At 40.7% G+C, this 19,693-nt stretch overlaps 1 protein-coding gene across 1 annotated transcript in view; it reads left to right on the plus strand.

Annotated features, from left to right (window-relative positions):
* The window catches only part of LOC103356543 (zinc finger E-box-binding homeobox 2), a 28,983-nt gene extending 9,713 nt beyond the window's left edge, over positions 1–19,270 (plus strand). Inside the window, exons 2-8 of the mRNA XM_008280727.1 lie at positions 10,236–10,520; positions 11,912–12,121; positions 13,527–13,720; positions 13,937–14,048; positions 14,316–15,826; positions 15,933–16,116; positions 16,889–19,270. Coding sequence (XP_008278949.1) covers positions 10,236–10,520; positions 11,912–12,121; positions 13,527–13,720; positions 13,937–14,048; positions 14,316–15,826; positions 15,933–16,116; positions 16,889–17,520 — 3,128 coding nt within the window. The 3' untranslated portion in view covers positions 17,521–19,270. The remainder of the gene's footprint in view (positions 1–10,235; positions 10,521–11,911; positions 12,122–13,526; positions 13,721–13,936; positions 14,049–14,315; positions 15,827–15,932; positions 16,117–16,888) is intronic.
* The last annotated feature ends 423 nt before the right edge of the window (positions 19,271–19,693 follow it).

Genomic DNA, 19,693 nt, shown 5'->3' on the forward strand with positions numbered 1-19,693 from the left:
ACTGACACCACACGCTGCTCCCATCCCCCGAAAACCACTTCAAACAGCCAGCGCCATCAAAGACCACAGTCAGTCAGCCAGGCAGTCAGCCAGCCAGCCAGTAAGGCAGCCAGTCAGCCAGCCTTCTGCTTTGACTTAAAATTACTGTCGTCCCAGTCGCAAAGGCTGCTTTCCTCTTCTGATACACATCAAAGATCCTCTTAAACTCCCCAAGTTTGCTTTTTAAACGTTTTTCTTGTTGAGTCTTTTTTATATACATTATTTCACTGGTTGAGGTTTTACACACTCTCCCTCTCTCTTTCTCTTTCTTTCTCTCTCCACTTGTTTTTTTTTTTTTACTTCAACATGGGCCAGGTCAGTAATGACATGCACACACTTTCTCGTGCGGTTCTGCTGCCTTTGCATTTTTTCTCTGTGACTTTAATTAGTTTCTTTTTCAAGGCGTTGGTTTTAGGCTTTTGCGTGCACACCCTCAACGCATACATCAAGCTAAGTAATATGTGGATGTGTGTAAATTAATACGCAGCATGATTCATACGTCTTTCTAATGAGAGCTGCATAACCACAAGAAGACCACTTTAATAGTGCATGTGTGTGTGTGTGTGTGTGTGTGTGTGTTTTGCCTGCTTTCATTAATGTGTGCATGCTCAAAGGACAGAAAAAGTGACAAAAGGGAAGTGGAGAGACAGACGAACAGAGTGTAGATTGGGCGTGCAGGCATGTGAGGAACAATTGAGAGAAAGACAAAGAAAATAAAAGCACAGTGACACATTGGAAAGGCATGTTTTCTATGTTTCAAAGACTTCGAGGTCACATGTGGTCACTTGAAATGTTTCGGTGTATCATCATCTCTCATTTAGGGGTGGGGTGTAATGTCAAAGTGGGCCAGAGGATGGCGCCACATCTGTATGTTCACCAGACCAGAGCTCAATTCCAGGTTTGTGTCTAAGAAATGTCTCAACAAAATGTATTAATATAAAGGAAAGTATTTAAACATTTTATTAAAGTTATGCTTGAAGAAGCAAAGTTATGAATATTGTCAGCTGTAGGAGCAGTTTATTGTGTTTGTGGGCCTAAATGTGTGATGAATACCTTCGTGTGGTCTGCTCTGATCTTTTATATCTCAATGTGGGTTCCTCAGAATTCTTGTATCTTGTGTTTTAAATCTGCTCCGAGCAGTAAGATTAAAGCATTTTTGCATTTAAAACAATAGCTGTCCTTTTCAAGATCACTGCACCATGCAAAGCACCTATAACAGATCCTATATGTGTTTGAAGTAAAGTCAGCGGGACACCAGTCATATTTGTTTCAACCTCAAAACAAATCCCCTGTACTAAGTAACTGAAAGTTTCAGCTTGAGTTGAACCAACCAAATCCCACATTGCATTACTGTTAAGCTCAAAGAGAAGTTTTATTTAGCGTATACCCTATTAAAAAACTTCAGAACCTTTGTACCCTGTCAGAGAATGTTTTAATATTCAAAAGGAGCCACTATTGTGTGGTTTCTTGCGCCAACGTACAAAATAAAGAGCCACATCAGAAGGCTGGAACGGTCCCTGAGCATTTTCATGTGTAAAAAAAAAGAGGGAAAACAAATTTGGAGGGGGGAGACAGGGGTATTTATAGAGTGGTGTGAGAGTCTTTGCAATGACAGGAGCCTAATGAAGTGGAGTTTGGGTTTTGATTCACAATGTGGTGAGTGCGTGGGTCCCTCTGTGACCGTTACTGCATTCCAGCACAGATCCCTCGGTACACGGAAACCAGTGCGGGCCACAGGAGGAGGCCGAGGGCCAACTCCAAATAACGTGTTCCTCAAACCGAACTAACCTTTCTCACCAGTGCTAGGCGTGCTTGCATTGCACCAGATGCACACGGGGCGCGATGGCACTGACACCATGCTTAAATATGGCAGCAGACCCTTATTCATATGTGTACACAAACTCTTGCACAGTATGCATACAGTTGTTAAGTCAATTTGTCACTACTGGTGAGTCACTGACACATTAAATGACTCAAACAACACAATTCAGCATGACATAGTAGGGAAGTCCAGAATGATGCTGGCAGTGTGTCTTATTTTAACTTTGGTGAGTGGAAATTGCGTTTTGTGCAAGAATTTATTATAGCTGTTTAATGAGGACAGTGACAATGAATGCAATCAGATGTAGTAAGAAGAGTCAGTGTTCTGGATAAAACTGTATATTTTGCTCTTGATCCTATTATTAAATTTTAAAAATACATATATATTTTAATATAAAAACAAAAACAAAAACTGAATATATATCCTTGTAAGTTCTAACAGCAGAAATTTTAATTCTTCACATTTAAGTGTTGCAAGCTGTCCATGAAGTTCAAAAGTGACACTCATGCATGAATGCACATGGGCTTGCTTTGAAGGTAAAGGTCGGTGCCATTCAAGGTAGCAGCTGTTACAAAAATGTCACTGTGGTGGTCGACAGGACAGGTAAACATGGTGGCAAACATGCAGGCAGCAGCATACAGGAAACCCCTGGAGGAAGAAGACAGGCAACCACAAAGGCTTTTTGCACACCTCTTCACTCACACCTTGCCTCATTTTTGCAAAGAGAAAAACTGATTGCTACGTTTTTTTGCAGACAAATTGATGATTCTGTTTGATAAGCAGTTAACAGTCACGGAGCAGTAGGCCTTTTGTGTTATTTTTAGCACCCACTTTGCGTCTCTTGGTAGGAAAACTGCATGTGTAAGACAAAGCATTTGTCAAATGTGTCAGTCAGTGACAAGATGAGAGTTGATTTTGCTGAATGATAACCTAATTATCCTTCCCTCTTGAAACTGTACCTGTGAGAAAAACTTCATTTTCATTTAAATTTCCTCTTGAGTCAGCTGTCAGCTCTGTTCTCAACATCAGTTAACATCATTATAGGCTACAAAAATATATCATGGATGTCTCGAGTTGACTCACCACAATCTAAGAATACATTGCTGGGGTGGGAATCAGCATGAGGGGATGTTTTCTCCTTCTTCACACTGCCTCTCGTATTTTACCTTCAAGTGAGTCACAGTTTTATCACTGTTTCACCGGCACGTATACGCACCTTTGTGGTGTAGCAACTGGTGAAGGCAACAAGCTGTTCAGACGCCTTGTTCTGTCCCCTATTCTTTCTCACTTCTTTTATTTCGTCTCTAAACAAACACAGACACTGTTGAACAGAAGATGCTGGCTGTGTGTTTAATACTCTATCGTGGCAACTTTGGCTCCAGCACTGAAATGTTTTAAATTCTGTTCAATTCGCATGGTTAGAAATCACACGTGTCACCAGTGAAACTATTTAAAACATAAAAATTCATTAAGTCAGTTCACATGTGCTTAAAGTTATTTAGAGTGTGCTAAAGCTAAGCAAAGATGCACACGGGTAAAGTGAGTGGGAGGAGGTTCGATATATCAGAAGCAAAAAACAAATTTAGTCGAGAAGGAGAAAGATGAAGACAGAAGCAGACAAGCTGTTATCCCTTCAGTTTCATCACGAGGTAGAATAGCTTCTACTGCAACCCACAGATTGTACAGTAAGTTATAGCTTTGTTAACCGTTTGTCTGGTGGGTTTGCTGTACATTACTAGAGCTTGTTTGCTGTTAGTTGAGTCTGTTGACCTTTTGAAGTCACATCACAGCAGGTTTCCACTGAGCATATGTGGTTCACTGTCGGGTGCACTGATGTGACATGCAGATAGAGAATAACAGATCAGTAATACTGATATCAATCAATTTTCAAATGCCTCGGCCCTCTTAGAACGGCCATAGAAGCTGCACACAACACCACACGATGTTAGAGTCGCCATCTTTCAGGGGGCTGTACTTTGATTTGCCAAGCGTCCTCTGAAATCGCACTGAGCGCTCATATGTGAATAATGAAACTAACACCAGCGCACTCACACTAAAAGTGTAACTCGTTGACAAATCAACTTTGTGAGTATCAGTGAAAGGCTCGGTGGCTTTGTAGCTAATAAAATGCCAAAAGGGATTCTGTTTTTGTGTCACAAGGGCCCTAATTGAGCCGAATCATTAAAAGCCACACCGAACAAAGGCGAAATAGTTTCAATATGGTGTCTTTGTTGTTAAAGATCACTGCGTAATGTGCAGAATTGTTGCTGGGACTGTCTCTTTGCAGGGACTTAATCAATATGAAGGAATTAGCCTGGTGTTTATTTCTTGCGCTGATTGTTTTGCGCGCCTCTGTGTCTTCTTAAAGTGCAGATGTCGCCCCTCGGCTGCACATTCTGTGGTGGTGGTTTAAATGCTCTGACAGGGTGGTGTCTCCTAATGAGCGGGACATCTGAAGGCACAGAGCCGTGACTTTGCTGCTGTGGCACCACACGGGTTCCCACTTTTCTATCTCTGGCTGCAGTTCAGATATTCTTGGAGCTTTGCGCGCACACACGCACAAACACACACACACACACACACGCTTATTGTCATGTATTTCTTTGCTGTTTGATCAGATGGTAGTCCTCTGCTCCAGCTAGCTGGTCTTGCTCCCCATTTTTGCCCACAAGTCATGTTTGTTTGTTTTTCTGCATTTCTCTATACCCTAGTTTGTGGGTGTGTATGTGAGTGTGTGTTAAGGGAATTTCCCTCTGTAACGTGTTTTTCACAGTTCGACATCAGTCAGAGGATTCGTGTCAGGGACAGTTTGACAATGTTGCTTTCTGCGTATTTCTCTCCTTTTCTTCTCAGATTCCTCACTCCTTTCTTATCTCTCTCTTGCACTTCACTTTTCTTTCTCCCTTTGCTCTTAGCGTAGTTTGTGCTCTGTGCAGCATTCTTTATGCACCGGTGTCTGTGCACCTTTGTCTCACTATTGCCACCCCCTTTCTTTATACACCACAATGCTGTATACAAAACACACTGCAAGAATGCAAAATCACACACCGCACTACACATCATATTTCAGCATCTCTTCCTCCTCACTGATATGACCTTTACAATCCCCATCACCGTGTCACACTTTCAGTCTCATTTATTCTTGCCAGAAGCTATTTGCAACTTTTTGTTTATGTGTATGGCCCAGTGCCAACCAGTTAAGAAACAACTGCAGTCAGTTGAACTAAAACTTCAATGTGTTGGTGGTTATTTTCACCATCATTAGACAAAAATGTTTTCACTTCCTTTTCACTTGCCACAGAAATGCAGTAAAAGTGCAGCAAAACATCATATTACCACCATTCCTATTGGTTAACATTTAATTTAGCACATTTAATTCTCAATTTGCTGTCAGCATCCATGATATGATCTGTAAAGTGTTCAGAAAAATCAGGAATTAAAAGTTGCATTTGAAAATGACTCAACCTCACTAAGAGGAAAATTCATCCCCAATTTTACTGATTGATAAATACATTCACATATTACTCATGTAAAATACAGTCTTACAAAGTTTTTAAAAAATGACAACATTTTGTTTTCCTTGTTACAGATAATGTCCTGGGGATTTTTACTATGTATTTGATGCCAGAACACATGTAGATAAAACATTACTGGCATCAGTGTGCTTTTTCACTCTCAGTGTTGTTAATGCAGATGAAACCAAACCAGAGCAGGCCAAAGTGCCAAAATCAGAAGGAACTATCACGCTGAGACACAGAGAGTGTGAGTTGCTGCTAAGATGAAGGAGATCAGGTGGGAGGCGTTTGTTCTTGGTTGCGGTCCTCCCCTGACTCATTGTACGAATGTCACACAGCAGGTATGAATAGGAGAGCTGCCACAGTGAGATTTTTTTAAATGGCATGTTTGATTTCTACGATGTATTTAAAGGGAGCTAATCGTTGTTGATGCGAGGGCACTCTACAAATGAATATGGATCTACCTCGTCTCTGAGCTGCTCTCATAGGTACTGTAAAACAGCATTGCACATGTCTTCCTGCTCTTGCTTTTTGTTCAGCATGTGGGCGTCCATGACCCTTATGTGGTAATTTATTGAGTTCAAAATAGCAAGTGTTGAGTTTCTTCTGACACCTGTGAAACCAGCAGTTCTACCAGCATGGAAGAAGCCTTTATTAAACACTGAACACAATGAGCATTAACTAGACCAGAAGACCAAATATATTTAAAATAATATTTAAAACTCTATTTTTTGATAATATCGAAGGGATTTCTGTTGCAAATTTTTAATGATGGCTCAGTATATTCAAATAGAGTAATTCTTTGCCTGTTTCTGACAGTTTTACCACCGACATGTTGTACTGCATGAAATGCATCAGATGTTGCAGTAATGTAGCACATTGTGCACCACATGCTTGTGTCTTATCAAACTGGCTTGCTTTTTGTCAAATGAAGTAACACATGGATCCTATTTTTTTGGGGTGGCTGAAACATTTTATGAAGCTGAAAAGTGATTTGATATAAATTTTTTAAAATAGACATTTAAAAAAAAATGTTGCAGCCTGGAAAAAAAAATTATTAAATATATTTACACTTTAGGGCTAAATGTTGATCTGTAAAGTATCAGTTTGATTGAATTTCTCTTTATATTTCAGGGCATATAATATATGTAGAATGATCCCCCCCCTATATATATATATATATCACAAAAACTCCAGTTCATCTGCACATGATCATATTAAATTAAGACACAAAGAACCCCTTTGTGTTCTTAGCAAAATTGCGAAAAAGTGTTTTTAATTTCAGTATTAAAAGTGTATTTGTGATGGCTCATGTTTCAAGCTAATATTTTCTTGAGAAATGTATTATTATTGTTTGCGGTTATCTGCTGGGTGTTGTAATTCCATATGAGGGAGATAAATATGACTGACAACATTCTATCATTGTTGTTCTGACTTTGATGTAGCAGTTTTGAATTGTAAATGAAAAAAAAATCAACCAAACGGGTTACATTGTGTGGTACATGGTGTGGTAAATTGGGCCTGGCCTTGTTTGTTGCCATTTAAAACCAAAAGAAACAAACAAGGTAATTTCAAGGTAATTATTGCGTGCTTACCATTTAGCCACATAATTACTGAGCCAATACCGGATCACATGTGTTCATCGTAAAATAAACTGCAGTTTGGCGTGTTGCTGTACAGTAGATGCCCTCTGGTATATAAACAGTGCCGAATTAGACCAGCGCTGAAACCGTATCTGCACTGCTGTGAGCTTGTGCAAAAAGAGAAGTTTTTTTTTTCTATATATGTCAGATTCTTTTTGGTTTTTGTTGCGGTTTTATTTTTTTATTGTGTTTGTGTAAAGTCCGTCTGTCCTCTTGTCTTTAGGAAACTGACTCAACCATGTAAATAATAAACCAGCCACGGCAGGTCGTCGGTTTTAAGGTTTCAGATCAGATTTAAGGTGGATTGCACGTCCCCAGAAAACAAGAACAGCTCCGTGTATTCACAGGCTAAAACTTCTGACTGGTGTCCCAAGCTAAAATGCAGACTTGTTTCTGGCAGGCACACCATCAATCTTTCAGATATTCCGTCACTGTCAGGCAGGGGAAGCGGCATACACATTATAATATTGCTGCAGTGTTTGATCTGAACACACTGTTGTTGTCAAACTATCAGAAACAGTCCCCAGAAGACTGAGTGATCGACATTGTCAAGCATGATGCAGCACAGTTTGGTTAGTGCTCTCTGGGTATGAGTCACAGTCTTCCCACGCACACTACACTGCATGCACAACAGCGGCTGTGCTGTTTTCTACTCTGCTGTGTCGTGTGTTGTTTAATGTTCGCTGTCTGTCCACAAACTTTTCTGAAACTTTGCATGAATTCTTCAGTCTTAACCTCATCTGTACCTTCACATGCAGGCAATCCCTAAACTCTTTCACTGTTCAGAGATAAAACCGTCCTGCTCCTGCAGAAAAAAGGGCCTATTTGAAGGATGCAATCGCTATCCAAATAAATAAATCAACAGGCCAGATAATGAAAGCCATTCCAGCTCGGTGGGCTTTAATGACAGCACATGTAGACTCAGTGTCACTCACTGTCATGAGAGAGAAAATTAGAGCCAATTTGATGCTAATCTGGACCAGATTTCCCTGTTTTTCGTCCCAGCGGTATGTCCTATCATCCAAGGAATCTCCTGCAGGGACGATAGCTCGACCTCAACTGCATCACATAACTTCATAGCTGCCCGCTGCAGTAAAGCACATTTGATGACCAATTTCATCCCCCATAAGAGCAACTCATTCCTGCCCTATGTTTGTAGAGCAGCACTGTATAAAGCACGTAATGGGTGACTAGCCCCGGGTGAATCACAATTTTGCACAAGTGCACTTTAAACAGGGGTGCAATGAAGCCGGGGCAGGACATACAACTTGCTGATGCAAACAGATACACATGTAGGTGTTAGTTTTGGTGATTAACTATACATATTAATCAGGAGGATGTGTGTAAATTGTGACTCGCAAGCATTTTAGGTGTTTGTGATTGTGGGCCGCCCCCTCTGCCACACTGAGCCCCCCATTTTGCACTTTCGGTAACAATGTGACTATGTGTTATCTGTGTCTGTTTGTGTCTTCTGGATGTAAAGATGATGAGATAGTTTCTATTATATCTCTTGTGGCGTACAGTCACTGGCTTTTTGTGGGTTGTAAGTGGATGTGCAGATGAGTTGAAAGCGAAGTCCTCATCAATTATTGTGTCCGCCAGGCAGCGAGGGTGTAGCTGGAACGGCTCAAACAAAAATGAAAATCTGACAAGAGTGACTGAGTGTTGTTTTGACATTTTAATGAATAAAATTTATGTTTTCTTCAATTTAATAAGCTGTAAAACCTTTTTGTCTCGCTGACCTGGTGAAAACAGGAACACACAAGGCTAGAAGGAAAGTATTTGAAACTAATAAGAAGCAAGGCAATATTGTACTGTGACTTTATTCAGACAATGCACTAATCAGAAACCTTATTTCACAACAATCCAAAAAAAAAGAGAAGATATAGCCCTCTGTATGTTGGCACAGTTCGTAGTCCCCCCCTCGACAATGGTTTGGCTTTCTCTGATGACACATTTCAAAGGATCTGTTCGTGTTCTTAAATGGTCATTACTTGGTCGTGATTAGATATTGCCAATCAGCGAGGGGAAAACAGAGCATCCTCAGAAAAAGCCTTGGAAATAAGAGCCTACAGCTGAAATCCCAGGCATGTGTTTGTGATTGTCATTTATTGTCTTTGCCATGGGAAAAAGTAATGCGCCTTTCCAGCGTTGTTACAGTCTGGGCACAGAGGGTACATTTTTAAATTACAATATGTTATGTGCCTTTTCTTCTTACTGCTGCACTACATTCCTGCTCCATTGTCATAATGTGTGATATACTATACATGTGCAGCCGCACAAATTGTGTTCTTTAACAGCAAGTTAAACAGATCTAGTTCAAAGTGTCAAAAAAGAAAAGAAACTTTAAATCTAATACTTAAAAATCCTTTAATTACAATGATTAACACACACATTCAAACCAGCTGTATTTTATTTGTTTGAAGTCTGTATTTTTTAAATCATCACCTTAACTAGATACATATTTGTTATGTACCTATTAGAAGAAAAAGCCATGATTTTTTTTCAGTCAGTTTCAAAATGAAAGCCACACTTTACTCTCAGCACCGTCAGAGTAAAACCATCCTTCTTGGAAATTGTTCAAAAATTTGTTGTGTTTGTATTGATCATAATTCCAACATCAAGCCACACAAAACCATATGAAATAGTTCATGATGAGAAACACAGATGAGAAACAGTTTCACATAAAGAAAACTGCATTCCTCTTACAGAGCGACAACGCTAAAAAAGAAATATAGCAAAACTAAAATAATAACACAATGGCTTTTTTTTTTAACTCCTTTTTTATTTATAGATTTTACAAAACATTTTTGAATTTCTAGCGGACAGTTTTTTCCCTGTTGGTTTCAGTTCCTCACATATTTCATATTTTATTGTGTGCTGTTGTCTCTGGTTTGCATTGGTTTTAATCTATAGCTCATGCCACTAAATGCTGTACAAAATGATAAGAAACATGTGTGAATGCATTTTGAGTGATGTTAAAATTATATATTCATTGATATATACAATAAAAAAAACATCTTAGTTCAAACATAGAGTAAAGATGCACATTCATAATACGTGCAATTTAAGCTGAAAATACAACATGACACCTCAAAATCCCACACGTTTAATCAGCATTTTGTGCATAAAAGGTATTTTAAAATGACTCTTTAGCCTGAGCCAGTAGTTTCCAGTCTGCCCTCAACGTTTGTCTGTTTCTGTTTCTTCTCGCAGTGGATGCTGAGCAAGTGAGTTCATTGGGGTCTGAGGGGGAGGATGAGGTGGGTTTGTGGAGCGTGGAGCCCCAGGACTTCCAGGAGAGCCTGGACAAGACGAGCCTGACACCCAGCGAGGGGACAGAGGAGCCCGGCAGCCCTGCTCAGCCCACGCGGCCGCACAGCCTCAGCCCTGGCAGCAGGAACTGCTGGGGCCAGGTGGAGTCGGAGGCCAAGGCTGCTGAGGACGCCACCTACGCATCCACTGATAGGGAGGGAGAGCAGGAACCACTGAGGATGTACTGTAAGTTGCAAACTGAAGTACAGCTGTTAGAAAAACTGTAAACCTTTAGCTATTTTAAGTTAAGCCGTTATTTTCTGTACTATAAAACCTTCCTGCATTTGTTTCCAAAAGACAAAGCCTGGCTAAAACCGCAGGAAAGCATTATGTAGGTAAAATGTGATACATGCATAAATATAAAACAGACAGCTGTGTGACACTATGGTATGTGTAAACAAGTTTGTAGTGTTTTTCTGATGCAAGACATCGCCAGCCTCATGATGCCTCTCAGGGCCCTCTAGATACACCTTCATATCAGCTCCTTGTGAAACCATGCCTTCCCTACAAGCTGTTCCTTTTTCTCGCTCTTCTCTTTGAAAAGGCAGCCTTCTGAAAGCATGACAAAAGAACTCATCCCACACAATGTCACAATATTTCCATGCATCAAAGAGGTGACGTTACGGTACTGAAATCAGCACTGCGCGACGTGAGGCTTTCCCTTTTATTTAGGAGAGATCAAAGGCTCACGCGGCTTGCCTACTAACAATCACTTAGCTCCCTCGCCTCATGTGATTTGGCCTTGCCTGATGAAGGCAAAGCTGAGTTTTTACAACATTCAACCACACAGGCTCTTCCCTTCACCACATAAAAAAACAGCTCAAAATATGCCAACATCTGCAAACATTTGAAAAATCTTCCTCAAAGTAGCTGTAAGCAGAGCTGATTGGCTTAAGTTGTGATAGGAGGCGCCCTCTCTTCTTCACATACGTCTGTGGCTTTTTCTCTCTCTGTCTGCCTGTCACTGCAGTCAAGGGCACAAACAAGAGAGAACTCTTAAATCTTGTTTCATATCTGGCCGACTACTTCCCTGAATTTATTGTTTTATCTGTCAGTCTTTACGTAACCAATTTAGTCCCATTAGACTCAGTTGCGCGCAAAGGCATAGAGCAAATGATTACTTAATAATTTAACTTAACAAATAGTTGATGAAAAAAATGACTGTAGTCAAGAATGAGTGAGAATGATGCACCGACTGATAAAAATGCAGATCATCACGTTAAATGCTTAATTTCAAAGGGCTTTAGGATAAGCCAAATGTGGTAAAAGTCGCAAAGCAATGAATCTCTCAATTTACGTCTTCAATGTGTGTTGCCTAATAATAAGAACAAGCAAAAAACAGACTCTTTTGCGTAGTTTGTAATATTTTTATGGTACACATTCTCTTCAAACTGCTTTTATGTTATCATTTTCACCACATCCTTGCGGCAGTGCTACTATTTTTGTGCCAAATGCAGAGTGTGTGCATCTATCAGTACTGTGCATGTTTTTTTTTGCAAGTGTAGAAGTGTAGAAAATACACATATTTTGATTTATCTGTGTTTCATCTTCTCTATTTCTATTTCTCTGTCCCCCAGGTAAGAGCTCACACTCCCAGAATGCTTTGGAGGACCTAGCCCACTATGAATTCTTGGCCCAGTTGAGGAAGGCCTCTACCTCAGCAAGTCTCTTGGACCACCTTAACCACAACGGCTCGGCGGCTGCGTACCACCCCAGCAGTCGGCATGATGAGCTGCCTCCTGCCATCTGGTCACCAGGAGCTCAGCACTGCTCACCTGAGGGAACAGGTAGCCGTGAATAGGAAAATCAGCAAATGTGATCATGTCAGTGGACGGTTACTGTTGAACCAGGCAGTGTGTTGTTATTTGTGATGACTGTTCAGCTGCAAGCTGACTATCAACAGCAGTGATAATGCGCTTATCAGATTTGATATGCTAATGCCCTTCTGAGAAAATGAAAAAACGAAACAGCGGTTTTTCACCTATCAGCTTGTCGACTGCTGATGGTTTAACAAAGACTCTGTATCAGGGCATTGTAAAGACAATTCATGCATGCACAGTTTAAATATTTGTCATTGTTCTTCAGTATTTTATATTAAATTTATCATGTTTTTATTATACAGTGCTTAACAAATGTATTAGACCAGTATTAGACCTGTAAGGTTTATATCAGAGCTGCCCTAAATTAACGGCACTGGTAATTACCAATATATTTTTTTATGTTTCTGTAATAATCTCTAATAGTATGTTGAAGCTCTTTAACCGAAATAATGTTTTTAATGCTAGAATATACTTATTATTGCTATCCATATATTTTCAAATTTACTATTTTACAAAAAAAAAAACAGAAAAATTACTAAAGCATATTATTATTTCTTGATTGAGGTGTCAAATTATACTTGCATTCCTGAACAGAAAAATTCGTTTTCGTGGTTGAATGTTATGCTTGATTAATTTCTGACTGTTCAGAGAAGCCCAGTGAGCCGGCTCAAATTTGGGTATAAAAAGGTGAATTCAGTTTGAAATTCCTCGTTCCTGTTCAAAATTGTAAAAGATCGAGAGCTGAGTGCGCATTAAAGCACTTGATGATGGTGCATGTTCTATATAGATATACACAGTGCTTAACAAATTAGACAGGAGGTCTAATAAATTTGTTAAGCGCTGTATATAATTACTTTTTTGGCCTAAATATTTCAACATAAACATAATTTGTTTAAAAAAAAACTATATTCAATATGCAATATAATTATGTGTTATTTCATTATTTATGATACAATCTATTATTATACAAATAAAATGACTAATTAATGTCAGTGTTCAGTATTTTCAGGGAAGCTGTCTACATAAGTCTTTTGTGTATACTGATAAAAAGTGGATTAAGAGTTAGAATCAATTTCTGCAGTTCTCGAGCTCATGAGTTATTCAGGTGATCTTTGTAGTTCAGTACACAACCTGTGTGATACATGTATTTATATAGTATAGTTTACCACAGCTATATTTAAGAGGAAAGTTAGTCTAAATGCAGGTGCCTTTCTGTACGTACTGCAGCTCTGTAATATGCTGGCAAGGGTTCTGCTCATCTCATACTGGGATACTTCCACGGCCTTACAACCAATTCGAAAATGGACATATTTAATGAAAATGTAAAAATGTAACCCCTCTGTTTAAAGTGTCACCTCTTTTTGGGCTCCAGATGCAGGCAGAAGCCAGCAGGCCTGTCCATTTTGCCACAGAGTCTATCAACGAGGAGCCTCTTTGAGGGACCACATCAAATACTGTCAGGAGAGGGAGGGGGGCCACATGGTCTGTCCGCTCTGTGGATACACTGCCACCCTTAGGTCACAGATGGAGCGGCACCTGGCACTTCACAACCAAGTGCAGGACAAGGTAAGATATCCACAAAAAGAAACTGAATGAAAAATCTCTGTCAGGTCTGCTATGAGGTGTTTAAAAACATAACTACATGATATTTTATTTAGAGTTTCAAGGTGATTTATGTGCCACATTTTGTGTTGATAAACACACCCATACTTCTTCACACCCTGAAATTGCTCCCTAAATGTGTTGTCGTAGAAAACTGATGACAGTGTTCTGCCTTCCTAGAGTGCCATCACTTTGGACCAAGGCATGGAGACCAGGAAGTTCAAATGTCTGCAGTGTGGGAAAGCTTTCAAGTACAAACACCACCTCAAAGAGCATCTTCGCATCCACAGCGGTGAGACAAAATAACATCAAAACAGCTGTACTCACCCATCAATTTGCTATTGTTTCACTGTATCACCAACCCTTACTTATTGTGTAAATTATATGGTCTGAAATTATACCCAAATTGATGTGTTGACAGGAAACAAGTTAAAATAATTCATCGCATAACAAGAGAATTATAAAAAAATGTGAAAAGTTCACACCCACCAGAAGGTATTTTGAACTTACTCTCGGCATCTTTTTTACACCAATCTCTTCTGTGTGTCTCATCCTTTAGGTGAGAAACCGTATGAGTGCTCCAACTGCAAGAAACGTTTCTCTCATTCTGGCTCCTACAGCTCACATTTAAGCAGCAAAAAGTGTCTTAGTGGTGGAGGGCTTGGAGGGGGAAACACAGCAGGAGCCAGTGGGGCATTTAATGGACATAGCCAAAGCTCGTACCACCATTCATTTCCAACGTCTCCCTCTGCTGGCGGGGGTAGAACCAGTAATGATAAGGGCTCTGTGTTGGCCTCACAGAACCAAGACAATACCAGGCTTCTGAGTCGAGCACAAGTGGATCCTCATCAGCTTTCACTGCAGGACCTCAACCAAAGCACGAGCTTCCCCAGTGCATCCGATCTGGCGAGGCTTTGGGACCCCTCAGCAGAACTCTCTCTGAGGGCCAGTATCCTAAAAGGAACTACTCTGTTGCCTTATCTCCACTCTGGGAACAAATTTGAGCAGATGCTGCAGGAGATGCTCCACAAGGATGTGAAGAAAGATGAGGAGAAGGACAGAGAAGGAGGAGATGTTGAGGAAAGGAGGATGCACAATGGAGGAGGGCCTGAGAGGAAGATGTCACCCGACAGGAGAAGAGAAGCAGTGAGATCAAGGGAAGCAGAAAGAGATGTCCTCGGGGTGACATGTCGCTGGTGCTCGCAGCTTTTTCCCAACGTAGCAGTTCTCCTGCAGCACGAGCGCTACCTCTGCAAGGTCAACAGAGAAGCAGTGGAGGTGCCTGAGGGTTTTCGCAGAAAAGACCACTCCTCACCACCTTTGTTCTTCCCCAGACCTGCTCTGCAACTGGAGAACAACAAACCGAGCGAAGTTACCAATGGCCTCTCTGGGAGCAAGTCGCCATTACAGAAGCCCAGCTGGCACTCTGTACCGCAACAGCTTTTAGTTGCAGTGCACTCTCCCCCTCAGCCCCGCCATGATGCCCTGTCTTCACGAGTGTACTGGTCCAGCCAGGAGAAAGGCAGCCCGAGTCAGATGATTCACCATTCCCCTGAGCTGTCATCACCTCGAGGCAGAAGGAGAGTTCCCTCCTCAGGGTTCAGTCCCCCCGCCTGCCTCGACCTCACCAGCTGTCCTCCTGAGCTCTCCTCACCCCAGAAAGAAACCGGCAGTCCCTGGTCTGTACAAAACGAACCTCTAGACCTCTCCCTGCCCAAGCAGCCCTCAGACGAAGGGGGGAGGAACCAAACGGTCAATGGCATCTCATCCAGGGGAGAGAGGAGGGAGCTTGGGTCGCAACAGCTTGGAAGACCAAGTCCGACTTCACACCTCCCCTTGCACCCAGTTTTCAGCGGGGCTGGAGCTCCTGTGTTTCCAGCCTCCTTATACAATGGGTTTCCTATCTTCAGCCAGTCTGGTGTCAGGCTTTCAGGGCATGAAGGTATCTCACCGATTCCATTTAGCCAGACAGCTAACAGCCCCGGGTTTCTCTCTCCTATGGCTTACATGATGGAGGCAGATGCAGAAACTGCATTAAAAAAGATCTACCAGGACAGACAAGGTCTAATGGTGAGACAGGCTTTTCTTTAGAAATACACAAGTTAGTGTAGATCACAAAACATGGAGTAAAATGCATACAACAAATATTGCTTTTACAGTCATGTTTTCCTTGCAGGGAGAGGCATTAAGCCGTGGTGCTCTGGACTACCTCTCTCTAATCGATGAAGGGTTCGAGGGAGAAGGAGGTCCGGGAAGGAAGAGACTGAAGAAGACAGACGAGGGGCTTTATGCTTGTGACATCTGTGAAAAAACCTTCCAGAAGAGCAGCTCTCTGCTTCGACACAAATACGAGCACACAGGTCTGAAACTCACGCAGAGTCTGCATGTAGTTATGTGACATTTCCTACAGTTTATAGATAGCTACAATACAATTCTTTAAAATAGTTCAAATAGTTTGACGTTTTGTGAAATATTCATATTAAATTTCTTGCTGACAGATAAATGAGGAGACAGCTCTCATGTCCATACACTAAATGTGAAGCTACAGCCAACAGATGGTTGGCTTAGAGTAACACAAAGACAGAAGTAGAGAAACAGCTGATATGACTGTATCCAAAAGTAACTAAATCCGCCTGCTAATTCTTCTAAAGCTCAATAATTAATATGTTGTATCCTGCTGATTTAATCTGTATAAAGGTTAAAGACTAAAAATAAAACATTGTGGTTTTACGTGGGCTTATGTGTCAGACTGTTCTGTCGGGTACACACGGGAAAGACATAGTCCAGCACATTGTTTTTACACTTTGTTGTTTTTGACAAATGAGTTATAATGTGTTAATGTGAGCTTTAGAGGTGCTGGTTGGCAGATTTTATTACCTTTGGACAGAGCCTGGCTTGGGCTTTCCACGTTTCCAGTTTTTTCCTGCTGGCAGAAGCTTTATGTTTCTTTCTGAGTGTATTTCCCAAAATGTCAAACAACTCCTTTGAGAATGTTTATGTAAAAAAGCAAACGTACCTTTTTAAAGGGATTTTGGTGAGTCGTAAATGTTCCTTTGATATATATATTTTTAAAAAACTCATACGTAGTCTTTTTATAGAATAATAGAAACCACTTTTCTGTATTCATTACAGGCAAGCGTCCTCATGAGTGCAAGATCTGCAACAAGGCCTTCAAACACAAGCACCATTTGATTGAACACAGCCGGCTGCACTCTGGAGAGAAACCCTACCAATGTGACAAGTGCGGCAAACGCTTCTCTCATTCAGGCTCTTACTCCCAGCACATGAACCACCGCTACGCCTACTGCAGCAAAGACCAAGATCCAGACCAAGAGCACGAGGAGATGCCACTCACCCCAGGAGCAGGTAACAACCTCGTGGGCCATCATGCCGAAGACACCCCTCTGTCCATGGATGACACCCAAACTCCCCACTCCTTCCTCAGCGATTCCAGTTTGGATGGAGGTCCGGATGCCCTCAAAGAGGAGGAGGAGGAAGAGGAGGCAAGAGTTAGTGTTGGCCACATGGAAGAGGCACATGTAGGTTTGTCAGAGGCAGCGGTGGAGCTGGGAGGAAGCCCCATCCAAGAATCACCCACAGGAGAGAACGGAGTGCAACATGAGAGAAACAGTTATGACGTGGGAAACCATATTGACAATACAGAGAGCCATATCTGGGACCGAGACACTGAGGACCAGAATGGAGACTTGGACAAATGTGAACTGAGCCTGGATATAACAGAGTTACCCAGAATAAAAACTTAAGATGACTTTAACAAGCCATTACAATGCATATACTGTATGTATTACGACTTTTGATCTTTTTTCCCTCACATATATACCAGCTCACCTGAGTTTTGTTTTTTTTTCCCCTTAACAACTCATTTTAACATGAAACAATGCACAGAACTGCCAAAGGATTCATGACCTTGAAGTGGATGAAGCCATGCAAACAAAATATATGTGACAATACAAATGACAGTATTTTATCATGTAAAATAGACTTGATGTACCGACAGTGTTTCGTTTTTTTGTTTGTTTGTTTGCTTTTGTTGTTTTCCAGGACAGCTAAAACATTTGGGTTGACAGATCTGAGTTCATGTCACATATACAGATGTGACATTACAGATATCTCTGTTTTACATGCTTGCTGCTGTTGCCTGTTGCACAACACAAACACAGAGGTTTTTGTTTTTTATTTTTATGTGCAGGATTCAATAGAGTTTTGTTTTTTGTTTTTTGTTTGCTTCATTTTGACTGTTCACATTTTACACCAGTACATAGGCCCTGCAGGAAATGTTTGCAGGATGGAAATACATCTTGTCTTAATTTAATGCGCCATCAAGGCCAGAGGCTAAAGGTTACAGAAACAGCCATAACAACAGATTCACCAAATGCCTAGCTATTAGTGTATTTATTCCTCGTAACATTTCGTTTTCAATATTATATGGTATCATTTGGTGCAAATGTCATATGAGTTAGAAATAACTGTAAAATGTTTTCAGTTAAAATGCACATGCAGCTATCACTTCGTCCTAAAGCCAGTGAGTGCTTAAGTATATAAGGTAGAAGTTATCTTTGCAGGACTTTTGTCATTTATGCTGTGAAATCATAAGGTACAACCAACTTGTCTCTTCAGGTCAACTATGGTGCTCAGTGGCTTTAACTAACTAGCAATCTGTTTAATATTTAGAGTGAGCAGTGAAAAGAGGAAGAACTGGAAGGTGGTTGTTTATTTATTTTTTAAACAAAAAGCGGTGGACTGCACCTTTTTAACTGCATGCCTTGCTTGGGGACGGACATTTCTGCATTTTGTGTATGGGATGGGTTGAAAGCGGGCAAAAGATGAAGTCAGTCTTTGGGGGTTTTTCCCTTAAGGGGAGCAAATACGATTTGCACTGTCTCGCCATTTGTGTATTAATCACATGGGGCTGCTTGATTTCATTTAATGCTAAAATGTCTGCTATTTCTCGAACTAATTTACATGTGCTACAGTCTATTTTCACAACCCCGGAAAAATAATGTGTCACACATTCGGGCTTGTCTGTTGAGGTGTGGCAAGACGGTCAAGACTCAGGACACATACATCGGTTTTAACTTCCTCTTTCTGACTGCAGTGTAGTCAATGTGAAAAGTGCCTCAGATGTACTGTGAGTAATCTGAAAAAAAGCCTTGGTACGATGAGATAAGACGGTGATGCATGAGGTGTGACTAAGCTTGCAGCATTTATGCATGCTGTGTGCCAAAGACCATTCTTGATCTATGTCTGTGTCTTTGTATGTGTGATGTGTGTGTGCACGCATATGTGTGTGTGCGCATGTGTGTGTGCGTGCGTGTGTTTAACACCAAAGATATGCCAACTGCCACACTTCACTTGCATCGTTCCTCACCTGTTATTTTTGGGTCAAAGAATATGCAAAAAATATGTTACATTCAACGTCTGCACACTTTTTTTTAATATTAGGTACAGTTTTTATTTCCTCTTTACACCCATGCAACTTTTGTATTCACTTTTTTTTATATATATTTCTTTGCATGTTTGAGGATATTTGTAATAAAAATGTACATATGTTGTCACTGAACTTTGTATGTCATTTGTTTTTCTAATGAAATCAGTTTAATCTTGTTCTAATAAATAATCTCATGATGCAGAGTTTATGGAACTGAAAATAAAGGAACTACGAGTTAGTTCAATGTGGAAAATTTCTGTATTAAAAAATCAGACTAATAGCTTTTTTGCAGCTTTTTAAGAAATGTGTTGAATTATTGAGTCATTTCAAATCAGAAAGGGCCTTAAATCATGCTTTTGAATTTTCAGTGTGAACAAAGTCGTCTGCATGAGACAATTTTGAAGCTGGGCTGGGGCATGGGCTACTCAGTTTCCCATCACATTAAACAGTTTCCATCACCACCAAGATCTCCAAACCGCTTTGTTGCA

This window comes from Stegastes partitus, unplaced genomic scaffold, assembly GCF_000690725.1.
Source record: "Stegastes partitus isolate 25-593 unplaced genomic scaffold, Stegastes_partitus-1.0.2 Scaffold208, whole genome shotgun sequence".
NCBI classification, from domain to species: Eukaryota; Metazoa; Chordata; class Actinopteri; family Pomacentridae; genus Stegastes; species Stegastes partitus.